The sequence below is a fragment of the Camelus ferus genome, chromosome 7 (genome assembly GCF_009834535.1).
Source record: "Camelus ferus isolate YT-003-E chromosome 7, BCGSAC_Cfer_1.0, whole genome shotgun sequence".
In the NCBI taxonomy this organism is placed as follows: Eukaryota; Metazoa; Chordata; class Mammalia; order Artiodactyla; family Camelidae; genus Camelus; species Camelus ferus.
In genome coordinates this window covers 64,805,526-64,822,129 of record NC_045702.1, presented here as the reverse complement: position 1 = coordinate 64,822,129, position 16,604 = coordinate 64,805,526, and the positions used below count along the sequence as shown (strand labels likewise).

Below are 16,604 nucleotides of genomic sequence, written 5' to 3'. Positions count from 1 at the left end.
AGTAAAATTCATCAGCCAATTCCAGATCCTGTTGAGAGAATTGGTAATTTTTAATTAAGGCCTTTACAAGGATGTGGAGTAAAATGATCTGGAAATTTGCCTTTATCTTGCTTTGCAGCCCAATGGCTTGGGGCTTATAGAGAGAAATTTTACATCTGAAACAGACAGTGCCCTTGCTTGAAGACTTACTGTACCCCTTTTGGCAACATTTAGCAACTTCAGTAGGGCAGACACTGCTGGTTACCTGCTCACTGTCCACTCCACCCTCTCACCATACTGACAAAATCCAGATTTATTTGAGGGGTGGCCATGCACCCAGCTTAAAACCTGAATTTCCCACACTCCATACTTACATGTCAACAGCATGTGACATCCCTCTAGCCAATGGTGTTCCAGTGAAGCCTATGTGGTGCAGCTTACAAAAAACTTACCTTTTAGATAAAAATAGTAGAGTCAGCTTTTGCCCTTAGCTTTTCCTTCTTCCTACTTGGAATGCAGTTTTGATACTTGATTATTTCTCAGGCATATTGCAACCAACAGGATAAAATCGGAATAAACTAAAAGCTGAAAGAAGAATGGGCTGTGGACTTCCTTAAGAAGGTATAAGTACCATGGTCTGCTTGGATATAGATTCTTGGTTAAGAGTAAAATAAACGTCATTTGATGAAGTCCCTGTAGCCAAGTTACGAATACACATAGCTCAACTCATTACTAACTGATATCTTTAGCTTTAAAGTATCATTTCTATTTAGTGTATGATTCATATGATCCAAAATTCAAATTTATACCCAAGTCTAATTTCATTAATTTCTCACTTGTTCCTGCCTCTATTTTAATAGTTTCTTCTCAAAGACAATTCTATTTCGAAACAACATTTAGGTAGGAAATTGAGGAGATCTCAAAAACACTTGTCCCGCATAGACAGTCTTAGTTTGCAGGTATGTTCAGATTAAATACTTCTGCCTGCAATATTCTCAGCAGGCATTGCTGACCCTAAACTGGGGTTTGAAAGAGGGGGAGGATGAAGTGGAAACTGAAAGAGCTTTTAAAAATCAATGTAATGTTAGGTTTTACAAGATGCTGAACTACAAGAAATTGCTCTTAAACAAACAGCTAGAGATCTGGGTCAGAGTGCGTTAGGTCAAGTTTTCTTCATGAACTGAAAGAGGAGGAGGCGTCACCCAGCTGGGAGAGAAAGCTGCAGAGTAGATAATAACCTGCCAGATAAAGATGGCATCGTGACGGCAACCAAGCAGTCTTCTGGAGGGCAGAGGGTGGCCATGGGATTCTCTTAAGATTTCCTTTTCAAACTCAGGACCTAGTGCAAAAACACTTGCTTCCTAAAACTTTCCCACAAGGAATGAGATTAATTCTCTTGATCTTTAAAAATAAATGTATAAAAGATTCCCTTAAGGCTTTATTCTTGTCCACATGTAATTGGGAGTGTTAGAAGTAGAAATTAGCCTAACACAGAAAAATCTTAACAGTTCTGTTTTGATAACCATTCTAACTCTGTATTTTGATACTTGGAAGTATTTCTAACAGAAAGAGATTTGTAAAATTTATTTGAACATTTTTTTGGCATGAATAACACGTTTTTAGAGAAATTATAAGTAATTTACATACTAGACTATAAAGAATGTATGAAATATTTTGGCATTTTCCATTTTTTTCTAAGGACATACTTTTGAAACTTTATTGCATAAGATAAAGTGTCTGGATTTTCCTGGTCTTGACATCTTTCTTCTGTTTCTCACATTGAGCTTATTATCCATGGTCTAGACTGTGATAGAATGTAAAATTCTTTTTTTCTGAGGCATTAAACAAGTATTAGTCAAAATGAATATTTATTCAAGACATAATCTTTAATTAATGAATTTCCATTTGCTCATTCAAGAAATGGTAGATTTCTCCAAACCTGAACGTTCTCTCTGCAGACACTTCATGGGAATTAATATTCTTTTAACATGGCAGGTGTGTTCTTATCATACTGTATACATAGAGAAAGCTGGAGATTAAAAGCCCTTTGACTTCTACAACTAAACGATTCTGAAAAGCAACTCCCAATTACTTACCACCAAAGCACTTCCTTTGTAGTGGTCTTAATCATTTCACAAGAATAGTCACTAGAGATACTGATGTTGATACAGGATTGTCTATATTCTTGCCTGATTTAATATGGCTTACAAAGGCACTACAAACTGTAGCTTTGGTTATGCCATGGTACAGAAAATAAGTAAACCTTGCAATTAAAACCAGATAAAGATCTATGCCTTGTATCACAGCTGACTTGGATCCTGATCATAAAGCTAGAGGATGGAAGGACATGGGCAACTTCTCAGAAATAATGGGAACAATAGAGCTGTCCATTTGCCTCTTGTGGACTTTCTTAAGGGATCCTGGGTCTTGGAAGGGGATGGCATGGTGGTTCGCTGGGGCACATACCATAAGCACCTGAAAATATGCTCCTCCCTAAGCCACGGAGGGGTGCCATACTACTCGGAGTTACAAAGAATTTTTTTTCACAAAAACTACATTTTCTGGTTGTCCTAGAATCTAGAAACATCCCCAAACTAGCACGAAGATAGTGCTGTCTTCAGGCGTGGCTGTATCTCTCCTGAACATCAGGCTCAGCCAGTTAGAGTCCAGAAATGAGCCCAATAAGGCATCTCTAGGTTCTAACTGTCAGAGCACAGTTGGCTGACCGTTAGCAATTATATTTGGAGGCCAGCAGTTCCTGTTCCAGCATATGTAGGAAGAATCCTCTAGATTCTGTTGTAAAGTATTTAACTTAGCACTTGTGAACAAGATGGTGGCAGAGTATCAGTCCCAGGTTCATTTCTTCTCACTCATTCTTAGCTTAGCTTGCTTGTGGCATGATTGGTCCTTGGAACCAGAAATCCCATCCTAGGGAAAAAATTCAGATGCATTCTTTCCAGGGAACTCCTCCTGGTTAGTAGCCTAAACTACAGCTTCTAAAATGAGAAACCTTAAAAAATATTTTAGTTTATTTCCCTATCTGGGTTTGTGTAGATACCAGATCACAGAATAGATAATGACGTGCAAAATAGCAGGAAATAAGGAAAGTACCCATTTCAACATAGAGAATTCTTTTGACAAATAATGCTTTTTATATAATTTAATTCTGAGGCCTTGATCATATTTTTCAAGTTATATCCACTCTTGTTTTTGATTATTTTTAATGATCTACAAATGTCTTCCAAATCATTTTGGTCTAAAACATTTTAAAATACTGAACAGTGTTTCAGAACTGGATGGACTTTTCATTTCACAAAATGGAACTCTCATAAATGCCTAGAATTTTACATAAGCTCTTCTGGTTTTTCCTTTAATGAAGATTAGACACCCTGTTTTCAAGACACAGTTCTTTTCTTGTATATTTTTTAGAGTCAATATAGTTTCTTTTTTTTAATTGGGTTATAGTCAGTTTACAATGTTGTGTCAATTTCTAGTGTAGAGCACAATTTTTCAGTTATAGATGAACATACATATATTCATTTTTATATTTTTTTCACTATGAGCTACTACAGGATCTTGTATATATATCCCTATGCTGTACAGTATAAACTTGTTTATCAATTCTATATATGCCTGTCAGTGTCTACAAATCTTGAACTCCCAGTCTGTCCCTTCCGACCCTCCTCCCCTCGGCAACCACAAGTTTGTATTCTATGTCTGTGTGAGTCTGTTTCTGTTTTATATTTAAGTTCATTTGTCTTTTTTTTTTTTTTTTTTTTTTTAGATTCCACGTATGAGTGATATCATATGGTATTTTTCTTTCTCTTTCTGGCTTAGTTCACTTAGAATGACATTCTCCAGGGACATCCATGTTGCTGCAAATGGCATTATGTTGTCATTTTTTATGGCTCTATATTATTCCAGTGTATAAATATACCATAAATTCTTTATCCAGTCATCTGTCGATGGACCCTTAGGCTGTTTCCATGTCTTGGCTGTTGTAAATAGTGCTGCTATGAACATTGGGGTGCAGGTGTCTTTTTGAAAGTAGGGTTCCTTCTGGATATATGCCCAGGAGCAGGATTACTGGGTCATATGGTAAGTCTATTTTTAGTCTTTTGAGGAATATCCACACTGTTTTCCATAGTGGCTGCACCAAACTGCATTCCCACCAGCAGTGTAGGAGGGTTCTCTTTTCTCCATACCCTCTCCAGGGTTAATCATTTGTGGACTTTTGAATGATGGCCATTCTGACTGGTGTGAAGTGATACCTCATTGTAGTTTTGATTTGCGTTTCTCTGATAATTAGTGATACTGAGCAGTTTTTCATGTGCCTATTGGTCATTCATATGTCTTCATTGGAGAATTGCTTGTTCAGGTCTTCTGCCCATTTTTTGGATTGGGTTATTTGTTTGTTTGTTTTCTCATTGAGGCATATGAGCTGTTTATTCTGAAAATCAAGCCTTTATCAGTTTCATCTTTTGCAAATATTTTCTACCATTCTGTAGGTTGTCATTTTAAGGCACAGTTCTCTTCTTGGCTTCTTCTTTGACATGAATCAAGTCATTTAACTTTCTATGTGTTTTGTTTCTTCATTTCTAAAATGAGGTTAATCATTTTGACCTGGTACATTGGGATTTTGCCCCACCCTGAAGAAAATACCCTGCGATCTATGGATGAAAGGACAGAGATGGAAGAAGTTATTCTACTTAAGAGAGGAAAAAGTAGATATGCTTGAGTAAATTCATTGCACACATGCGTTCTGCTTCATTGAAGGTGAACAGAGCCTGGGTACTGGAGTCAGAAACTGTTCACAGGCATGTTCTGACTACAAAGCAATAATATTGGGAGCGTTGCCGTTCAAAACACAGGGACTCACTGACTTGATCAATTTGTCTCTTTATGTACTTATTCACAGCTGAGTTCTACTTACAATGATTGTGCCAAGCATTCTTGTTGGCAGGTAGGGAAATAAAGATTGCTTAATTTGTGCTTTTAAAATGAACCTGAGAAGAAAATTAAATCTGAAATACTTCATAAATGCATTTAAGTAAGTATGTCTCCATAAGCCTTATTTAACTTATTGCTGAGAGAGAATAAAATGCATTGTGAAAGATGGAAAAGATATGCGAGGACTACTTTTCCTTCTTTACCTTAACCTCTGTGTCAGTCCTTTATTGCATTGCTTTTGATCTGGGCAAACACCATGACAGGTAGCCTCTTTTCAGGACCTTGGAGACCATCTGCTCTGCCATTTCTTTTAAATTCCTCTTGTGAATACAAAGACATGAACTAGATGGGGGGATAATAGCTCAGTGGTAGAGCACTTGCTTAGCATGCACAAGGTCCTGGGTTCAATCCCCAGTACCTCCATTATTTAAAGAAAAAAGTGTGATTCAAAAAACAAAATAAATATTTTTGAAAATCATGAACTAGATGCCCCTATTTCCCTCTAGGAAATACTAGAAGTCTACTCTTTTACCTTCTTTCCTGTTTGGATTCCATTTTGGATAATATTAATACCCAAGGGCAAGATTCAAATAAAGTTTGTCAAAGAAAAGTCTGACAACAAATCATGCTTTAATCTAAAATTTGTAATTATCATAAATGGTGACATATAATGTTGGATTTAGAGAAATTACAAATATTTCCATTAATTAATTAATCAAGACAAGGGTGAGAATGTACCCAGTATGCTTCCCTTTTCTGTCCTCTCCTTTAGAAAAGGCTCTACCCACTGAGCTTGTAAAACTGTCCAGATGAAAACCAAACATTCTGTTTTCAATAAGAATGTGAGTCAAAGGTTCTTGATGTCTCCCCTTTGCCAGTTAAATCAAGGGATCCTTACTTATCCTATTCCTTTTTCAGCTCCTTAAATTCTGACCATTTCTTACCTGTGAAAGTGATCATAGCTCCTACTCATTGGGTATTTGCTGTACATCAGGTGCCGTGCTCCGTGTTTTTACCTTTCTCAACTCAAATAATAATCCCGAGAACTCTCGGAGGCAAATCCTGATAGGCTACCAGATTATAAGTGTAGCTGAAGCTAGGGAAGAGTAACTTTCTTAGAGTCGCAGAGCTAGTGAACGACTTAGACAAGACACAAACTCAGGTCTGACTGATTTCGGAATCTTTGTCTTAGCCTCTACATGGTGCTGTCTACCATCCAAACACTTCTGGAAACCAAACACTGTTTTACTCCCTGTATTGTTAGATACTACTCTGTCTTCCCTACTCCCCCTTGCAGTGAGCTTCGGCCTCTTACCTGCTGTAGCCCATTCACCTTGAGTTCCTACAGGTAAGCAATTGATTATTGAGCTTCTATATTTCTTTGTAAATATGTGAACTAGCAATTTTTTCTGAAATATATTTGTCTAGGGCTGTTCTCAGTAAGAGCTGACCAACTATATACCCTCATAGAAATTTAGTTTTTTCCCAAATGCTTTTCCTTTAAGCTGAGTAAGATTATTGATAATTATTGTATGTGCCATTACTTAAATAAATGAATTTTTATCAGAAAAGGAGAAGAAAAGTAGAAACTTGTGAAAACCCAAGCTGAATTATGATTTGAGGCTGGCAAAGTTTGACCTCTGGATTCTTGGAAGTCCTCCTTTTCTTTCCAGGATCAAACAGTCCTCTTTTCATTAGACAAATCAACTCTTAGAAGGGTCTTTTATAATAGGCATGATCACCTTGATATAACCTGTTTCAGAAATATGGTATTTGTGTTACTGGTGAATAGGTTCTTGTCTTATTGCAGAAAGAGTTCAGAGACAAGACATGGAAGTCCAGAAATTAAGGCAAGAATTTATTAGATGCACATTCCGTAGACAAAATGCGATCTGTCTCAGAAGACAGAGTGCCCCAGGCAATGGGATCATCTTAGAAAGTGAGAGTGGCCCTAGGGTGTGAGGGCCTAGTTTTATGGGCTTGGTAATTTTGTATGCTAACAAATAGGGAGATTATTACAGCTATGTGGGGGAAGGGGAGGTGATCCCCAGGAATTGGGTACCTTGCCCACTTTTTTGCCCTTTATGGTTGGCTTCAGAACTATCATGGTGCCAATGGGTGTGTCATTTAGCGTGCTACTGTATTACAATGAACCTATAATGAGGCTCAGTGTCTACTGGAAGTAGAATCTTCTGCCATCTTGGTTCTAACCAGTTTATGTCCTATCCTCAATGTCTGTGTCATTCTTTTAATGGTTGTGCCCTGCCACCTTCCCTCTTGTCTCATTTGCAATTAACATTTTCTTGCAAGTTTGTAGCAGGACATTGAAAACTCCTATTATAATTGTGGATTTAACTTTTTCTCCTTGTTGTTTTATCCATTTTTGCTTTGTGTATTTTGAAGCTCTGTTATTAAATGCATAAACATTTAGGCTTACTTGTTATCTTGACTAATTTACTCCATTATTGTTATGAAATACCTTCTTATTCCTAGTCATGTATCTTTGCTCTAAAATCTATTTTATTTCTTAGTAATAAAGCCCCTCCATCTTTTTTTTTTTTGACTGATGTTGATATGGTTGTTCTTTTTTTTTTTTTTTACAACTTTTTCTTTTAACCCATTTTGTCTTTATTTTGAAGTTTGCTTTTGTAGTCAATATATAGTTGACCTTGCCTTTTTATTCTGTTTTCTGCCTTTTAATTTCAATGTTTAGGCCATTTACACTTAATTTGATTAATGATATGTTAAGATTTTGTTGTGATCTTGCTATTTGTTTTATAATTGTCCCATCCATTTTTATTTCCATTGTCCATTTTTTTGGGCTGAGTAAATTTAGTGATTTCCTTTTATCTTTGTTGTCCTACTGGCTAAAACACTTTGTTTTGTTAATTAAATGGTTGCTGTAGGCTGTATACTACTTTTCTTCAACTTACCACAGTCTACCTTAATTGTTATTATACTATTTCCTATATAGAATAAGACCTTTCAACATTATATGTCATTTCTCCTCTCCTGGGCTTTAAGCTATCATTGTCAAACATTTTATTTATAAATGTGTTATAAAAGCCAAAAAACATATACTTTTTTGTACAGCAGCCTCAATACATCTAAATAATGAGAAATATGTCTTATTGATCATGGTAGTTACTATCTCTGGTGTTCATTCTTTTGTGTAGACATATATTTCTGTCTGTTAATATTTTCCTTTTGCCCAATTATATTCTTTAACATTTCTTATCATGTGCATGTGCTGTTGTTGATTCCTTCAGCTTTTAATGTATGAAATCATCTCCATTTCACCTTATTTTTAAAAGCTGTTTCTACTGGCTATAGAAGTTTATTTTGAAGAGTTTGAAATTTTCTTTCAGAAATTCAAAGCTTTTGCTCCATTATAGTCTGAATTGCTTGCTGCCAATGAGGATTCTTCTGCCATCCTGTTGTTTGTTCTTCTGTACAGAAATACGTTTTTTCTCTCTGGGTGTTTTTACAATTTCCACTTTTTTCCCTGATTTTGAAAAATTTGATTATATTGAGCCTTGGTGTAGTTGTCTTCATGTTTCTTGTGCTTGAGGTTTTGTGGGAGTGGTGGGGTGGTCTGTGAATTTAGAGTTTCAGAAACTATGGAATATTTTTCCCTATTATATTTGCAGATATTCTCTCCTCCTTCTTCAGGGACTCCAATCACACAATTTTTCACTGTCTTTTTTTCTACTTTTTGAACATATGGTATACAGTTATAACTGTCTTAATGCACTTCTCTGCCAATTCTAGCATCTGTGTGAGTTCTGCATTGGTTTTGATTGGTTGACTTCCTCATTTTTGGCTGTGTTTTCTAACTTCTTTGCATGCCTAAAAATCTTTGGATGTTAGGTGTCATTAATTTTTCCTTGTTTATTGAATATTTTTGTTTTTTTATAAATATTCTTGAATTTGGTTCGGAAATTCAGTTAAGTTACTTGAAACCAGATGTACTTTTATTTCTTGCTTTTCTCATGTTAGGCAAATGTAAAGTAGTATTCGATCTATGGCTGATTATCCTCTACTGAAACGAAACACCTCTGAATTCTCTACTCAGTACCCCAGAAGCTTTCCCAGCTTTTTTTTTTTTTTATAAGAACAGGCACTATTTTTGGTTGTATGTGAATGCTAGGCATTGTTTCCTTTAGTTATTTCAGGTGTTTTTTTTCCTTGGCCTGGAATAATTTCCACGCGCGCATGCGCACACACACGCACGCGCGCGGGGACGCGCGCGCACACACACATGCACACACACACTGTTGATCAGTATGCTGAAAACCTTAGGGGATCTTCCGCACATCTCTGAGGGTTTTTCTTTGTGTAATCTTGAGCACTAAGCATTGACCAAGCCAAGACTGTGACTCAATATGTTCTTCCAGTTCTATGTGTTCCTTAAAAGTATTCTAGCCTTGCTGACTTCCTCATCACAGCATTTCTCCATCCCCACCCGTTCAATCTATCTCATCTTTTCCTCTATGCTTCCAAAACATCTTGTGTCCACTCCTGTTAAGAAACGCGACACTATCTTGTAAAAATACCTGTTCATTTGTCTGTCTCCCTTGAAGGAAAAATAGTTGATTTGTACATTGCTATATCCCCATTACATACTAGGACTTAACAGCATTTGCTGTTGGATGAATGGGACGGAATTCTCAATCGTTTCAGTAACTCCAAGATAGAAGTGCTTTCCTGGAATCTGGGAGGCCAGTGAAAGAAACAGGTATACCAGGAAGTCTCAAACAAGATTCCAATAATGAGTCAAGTATCAAATGCTGTGAGTTAATGAATCAGTTTCCTGTTCTAGGCTATTCACACTTATATACTTGTAGTATCAAATGTTAAATAAATATAATATAGAGCATTTCATGTTTGGTAGTAACTGAGAGTTTAAAAAAAAAATCCCTCTCCTCATATCAAAGTAGCCATCCTCTGTTTGACACAGTTGAACTGCATTCTTTGTGGGCTCTTAAATTATGTTGGACAATTTCCAGAAGGTCTTTGCTCTTAAGATAAGCCTTCACCCCAAGAGCTAGATTATTATGCACCAGGGAGCTGAGGAAGTATGTGGAGGGCGGTAAGTAGAAATGGGGATTGTATAAGCCTCTCTGTCTTCTGAGCAAGGCTAACCTTGAAGGCTTAGACCCTGTGCTGTATCCGCTCTTGAGAATTGTTGAAGCTTGTTTTTTTCTGATAAAATACGGGCCATATTTTAATTTTTTTGAAATCTGTTTTTTAAAAGGCTCTGAAGCATCTGTCTGTAACTGAATTCATGTTGACTCCACTGTTCTCCCTGTGGCTGTTCCTAGTTCTGTGAAACTCTTGTTCTTTGTGCTCAGACTATTCTCTCTCTGAAAAAATATGCTGCCTCCTTCTTTAAATACTTAGCCTAGAAGCAGTTATCTGGCTACCATCTCCTGTGAGCGTGTTTCCTTTCAAGAAGGAAGCTAATGATCATTAAAGGTCTTGGCCCTTGTTCTCTGGGTCTACTACAAAATAGTCTACTACAATGTTGTGACCTCATTTGGTGGCTGTGTAGTTTTTGCCATTCCTGGAAAATAGCTTTTTATACTTCATGTGGGAAATAAAAACAAATTAAATGGACACAGATTTCAGGCAGTTTAAAAATCACTTTATACGGGTTAAGAGAGGCTAGTCTTCAACTATACTCTTAATTCAGGATTAAGCCCCAACCTTCAAGATGCTCATTTGATTGTGGCTGTTTCTCAATGTGTTCAATATCATTAGGTGTACTTAGTGACAGGTTCTGAAGGAAAAATCCAAACAGATAATGAGGAGCACCCCATCTTCATGTAAGCCAATTGTTCTAGAGAGAAGATTAATTAAAAGAAGTGGTAACTTAGTTTAACCTGAGCCAGGCCAAGCCTCCTTATCCTGAGTTTAAATCCCTGCTGCATTTTTAGACCCCCAGATACAATATAGAATTCTGCATTGACTAAATATCTCCACTATGAAAATGAGTTGAAAATTACTTTTGGAGCTTTGAACTAAAGCTTTCACAATAACAGATGTTCTTTACTGAAACAAGCTCATTTCAACCAGTGTGTTTAATCATACCAATATTCATGAATTAGAGTAAGTATGTTTTCAGTCATACACATACATACATATATTCCTTTTCACATTCTTTTCCATTACAGGTTACTACTATACTTCAATTGAAAATAAATTTTAAAAAGAGTAGGTATGTTTTACAGTGAGAGGGCTGGGGATAGTGGTAGAGGAAAGTGCATCCTATAACTTCCTCTCCCCTTATACCCATTCATATATCACACATTTTCCCCTTTTTATGTTTCACAGACACACACATGATGGGAGTTATGCAGCCAGGGCAGTCCTGGTAAGGACTGGAGTCCAGCTTTGCAGCACATTTCTGTAGCAGTTGTGACAAGCTTTGATTAATAACCCAGTTGACAACTAAATTTATCTTGTAGCAGAGAATAGGATTGATGGAGAAGATGCTTCGACTCTCCCTATCCAGAAAGTCACCTCTACAATGGGGACAAAGTTTAATAAGGAAGTTTGTGGATGGAAAAAATATATATGACTTATTCATAGTCACCGTTCTGTTTTTCTTTGTCCACAGAGACTGAAAGAATTAAAGCAACGGGAATTTGCTCGAAATGTATCTTCCAAGTCTTGGAAAGATGAAAAGAAACAAGAAAAAGCACTTAAGCGACTTCATCAACTGGCTGAGTTAAGGCAACAGTCTGAATGGTAAGAATTAGAGGTGCCTCAGGTGGTTCAAAACTCCCTTCAACTTCTGGGGAAATTTCAGTAATAAATTTATGTGGTTCACTGTAATAATGTAAACAAATTATAATTAACAGATATATCTTAAGGCAAATGTTCCTAATAATTAAAGATTGGTAAATTAATTACTTTGACATCTGTTTTCCCCCCCAATATTGTTAATTTACTATTTTCTTTGGTGAAGTGATCCAAGAATGATTCTAATATTTTAGCATTTATTCTATCCATTTGATTCATATGGAGATACATAGGTCTTTATTTTAAGTTTTGTAATAATAATTTTAAAAACCACAAATAACAATGCCTCTTTTTGAGGAGGAAATAAATCTTCTGTACATTCCTTTGTACACACCTGAATCTAGAATAAATGGTACTATCACTATCTGGATGACAAATAAGATGTAATTAATGCAGTTAAATTTACCACGCAGTGCAGTTAAATTGATAATTATAACAAGCATTGCACTAATACATTCTTGTCGCTGAAAAATGGCAGTTTTATATAAACTTGGAACTGCTGAATGTTTCAAAGTGAGGAGATTGTTACCTGGAACTCAATTAAGTTTGCAGACTGTGATTTGTGTTCATACGAATCATAATGTAGAACACTAATGTAGCTAATTAATGTCGTTGACAGCAACCTGGTGAATTGTGAAATTTTTTGCTCTATACCAGAATTTAAGCCCCAATTGTTTAAATGAAAAACAGTATACAATAAGATTGGGAGTGAATGACTCAATTATAGTAGCATAAAATGTTAGACCTCATATTTACTCTTAAGAAAATATTTATTTTTTAGGATCAATTATGAGTAAAAGCATAGTTAGTGTTCAGCTTGCAAATATTCATATATTTGTACCATTATCTTAGAATAATTTAATTAGCTTATAAAAAGACAAAAAATAATCATATTAAAAATAAATGGGAAATTTGATATAAAGAGAAAAGGTTGGAAGACCATGTATCCAGAGGTGAGGTTTATTTCATTTATTTCTTTTTCTGTTTTTTTTTTTTTTTTTAATGAAAGTACTGGGGATTAAACCCAAGACCCCATGCATGCTAGGCATGACCTTTACCAATAAGCTATACTCCCACCCTCAGAGGTGAGGTTAATACAGAAATGCATGCTCTTATGTAGCATACAATCATAGAAACAGGCCACATATTTGGTACTGAGCTTTGTACCTGCCAATACAATAAGGATCTTAAAATACATTTTTCAAACACATCGTCAATAAGGTATCAGACAGTTCTTGTCAAAACAGAACTGAGGAGGAAAAGTCTAATGGTTATTAGGGTAGCACACAGGAGAAAATGGACGGAGGATGCTCATTCCTGGTTGGTTAATTATGAGATGCAAAAAGTCAGATTATAAAAACAAGGTAAGCCTTAACACAGAAAGACACCCTTTAGATACATTCTCTATGGCCAAAAACAGAAAACCTGAGTAGCCTTAATACATATAACTTTGGTTCTTTTGTTACTATGAAAGTTATCACACTTCTGCATTTCTCCTCACCCATTCCATAGTTTCCTTTGGAAGAAATAGACAAAAGATCAGAGGAGCCTTGATGAGGATGCCAATGATGGGGATGATGCTTTTGTTTAAAAGCTCTATGTTTGTAGAGCTACCCATTAAGTGTCTTCCAAATTAAAAGAAATTAAAAGATATATTCTCTGGGGGTTGAGCTGTCCCTCTGGAATTCTTACTAACTAATCAGACACAGACCTCTCTAGGTCCTGATCTAATCGTATTTTCAGGGAAATGATAGGCAGGTATTCAGTTTTCCAGATTCAGAACTTGAAAGTAGGAAAATTATTTCATTCTTTTTCTATTACCCACCATCTGCCCTCCAGACAATTGTCCTCCCTGCTTAAGCAACTCGTGGCCTAAGGGAAGTTACTTAATAGCATCATTAAATATTTTCATTTTGGCAGCTGAAATGACAAATGAAAAAAAAATCATGTTTACTTTATCCCCTGGATAACCTTTCTTTGTCCTTTATTCTCATAATAAGGGCTTCTGAGTAAGACGATACAGATAACAGGAAGCTTCTTCCATGACCCCCTGGAGGAGAGAGGTCAATTTACTGGTAGTCAGAATATTTGAATCAGATTGATAAAAAAAAATGATGACAGGAAATTATTAATGGATCTTATAAAGGGCAGTCAACTTTAGCCAGCTCTTGGGTAATTCAGCTTAACCTGGTTCCTCAGCAAAACCAATTATTTTACTGTGGGAGGGAAGAGATGTACTCTGTAAACTTCTACTATGTGTAAGTCTTAGTGTAGTGCGTCTTGAGATGGACATTTTTTCAAATTTTAAAAATTTTGGGACCACTGATTCTGAGAATATGAACTTCCTTATATAAGAGCTGGATAATGTGGGCTGTTAGAAAATTGTATCATGTTTTTGATATGCTTTGATTCCCATTTGGAAAGTATACTTCTTGCACAAGAGAGAATTAAATTGAGTTACCAAGAATTAGAATTTTTTTAGAACCATTGGAATGGACAATTCATTAATAAGAACTAAAAGGCTAACGAATGTCATTTTTTAATTATAAATAAAAATAATTAGGTAAAAAATACAGAAAGAAGCTAAAGAATGTCCTAGAGGAGGGAATGAAATCATAAATGAGGATATGACTGTAGAAAGTAAACCTTTAGTTACGTTATAAGGTATAAACTTGTGTTAACATAATAGAATTTAAAATACCACAAAGATAGAAAACTAGAATTTTCAAAAATAATAAAAAGAAATTAGATTTAAGATCGGGAAAATTAAAATTTATAAAACAAAGAGATAAAAAGTTTAAAGCATAAGCATGAGGTATAAAATATTAATAATGAGGATGAAATGTTAAACTTGTAAAAAAAATAATCATAAATGTAGATTGAGTTGAAATATGTGAGCAAAAACTAAATACAAGAAGAGCAAAATGTATTATAGAAACCATAAGAGCAAAGAGGTTTGGAAATATTTGAAAGAATATGAAAGGTAGAAGCTTATACATATTAGGAAGATAAATGGTAAAATAAAACAGCAATACAGAAAAGAATATTTTGACTAACATAAATCAAAGCAAGAAAACGCACAAAACAGTGCCAGGATAATAAATGACAATGTTATTAAGGAAAAAAGTAGAGAGAACATAAAAATAATCAAATATCTGCCTCATAATGGAACCAGGAAGAGTAGAATTGTAATACACATACAACCAGGCTTTTGAAATAGTTTTTGCTAAATTTGATGCAGATGATATCAGATTGATTGAAGTTCCTGGAGAAGGTAACTTAATACAGATGCATTGCTCCTTCTTACTCTACAAATATGGAAAAGAATCGCTTTGGCACTGAGGCAAAATTCAGTGCTGCAGAGGTTTCTGAACCTTATACTTTTATTCCCAGGCTGCAGGCACTTTTTTAAAAGACTGATAACTATAGTAAATCTCTAGGCTTTCTATTTTCCTTTATTTTTGAAAGAAATATCTAGTAATCTGTACACCATCTTGGAGTGTTCCTCTCCTTTCCTTACATTAAATATGCCTAAATGCTCTCTCTAAAGAATATCAAAATGATTCAAAAGCAGAGATTATTGTGATGAGTAATAGGAAAGTTTTCACTAGGAAAGAGTAACAGTAAGAAACAGAATACACTTCAAAATTTTTTCTAAGTTTAGTTTTCCACAAGATTCAAGGAAACAGGACAACTCTAAAGCTACAGGCATTATTCATGGAGAGAGGACAATCTAAAATTATTAAAGACTGGTGGCTAAAATTACTGTTTATAAATTAAAATCCATGAGGGTGTGGTAAACAGAATGGACCTTGTTAAAATTGAGTCAGTAAAATAGAAATTAAAAATGAAATTTTTTTCTGAGCTAGAACAAAAGACTGGAGATACTATAGTACTAAGATAAATGATAAGACTGTAAAGGTATATTCAGGAGAGCAAATAAATTTAATATATAAATTCCAGGATAAGAAACTAGAACAGGAAAGAAGCAATAATCAGAGAAATCAGAGAAGAAAGTGTCTCTGAACTGAAGAAAGTTGAATTGAAAGTGCCCAGAAAAAATTAAGCAGAAGAAATCAATCTGTAACAATGGTCTGGTAAAATGTTATATATGTAATTATGTATTATATAAGTAAATTATCTTTTACATACACATAATTTACTGGATGTAATAAATATAACAAAGCATATAAATAAAAAGGAAAATTTATAAAATCATACAAATGCACAAGTAGATTTGTTTCAATATGAATACAAGGAGGCTAATTAAATATGTCTCTGTAATATTAAACATACAAAGACAGTGATGCAAAGCACATGAAATTTGATGGACAAAAGGAATATGGCATCAAAGTTCTGTGATAGTTGGCTGAATAGTTAGAAGTGAAGGCAGTTAAAAAAGAATTTCTCAGACCAAGGGCTCAGAAAGGATTACATATAATATATATATAATATATAAATATATATATTTTATTGAAGTATAGTCAATTTACAATGTTGTGTCAATTTCTGGTGTACAGCACAATGCTTCAGTCATACATTAACATACATGTATTCGTTTTCATATTCTTTTTCACAAGTTACTACAAGATATTGAATATAGTTCTGTGTGCTATACAGTATAAACTTCAGTATCTGTTTTATATATAGTAGTTAGTATCTGCAAATCGTGAACTTCCAATTTATCCCTTTCCACCCCCTTCCCTCCCTGGTAACCATAAGTTTGTTTTCTATATCTGTGAGTCTGTTTCTGTTTTGTAAATAAATTCATTTGTCTTTTTTTTAGATTCCATGTATGAGTGATATCATATGGTATTTTTCTTTCTCTTTCTGGCTCACATCACTTAGAATGACATTCTCCAGGGACA

General features: G+C 35.1%; 1 protein-coding gene across 7 annotated transcripts in view; it reads left to right on the top strand.

Annotated features, from left to right (window-relative positions):
• ZNF804B (zinc finger protein 804B) overlaps positions 1 to 16,604 on the top strand; it is an 871,803-nt gene that overhangs the window by 844,642 nt on the left and 10,557 nt on the right. For all 7 annotated transcript variants that reach the window (XM_032484045.1, XM_032484046.1, XM_032484044.1 and 4 more), the window contains one exon: positions 11,552 to 11,682. In XM_032484045.1, the coding sequence (XP_032339936.1) occupies positions 11,552 to 11,682 (131 nt within the window). The remainder of the gene's footprint in view (positions 1 to 11,551; positions 11,683 to 16,604) is intronic.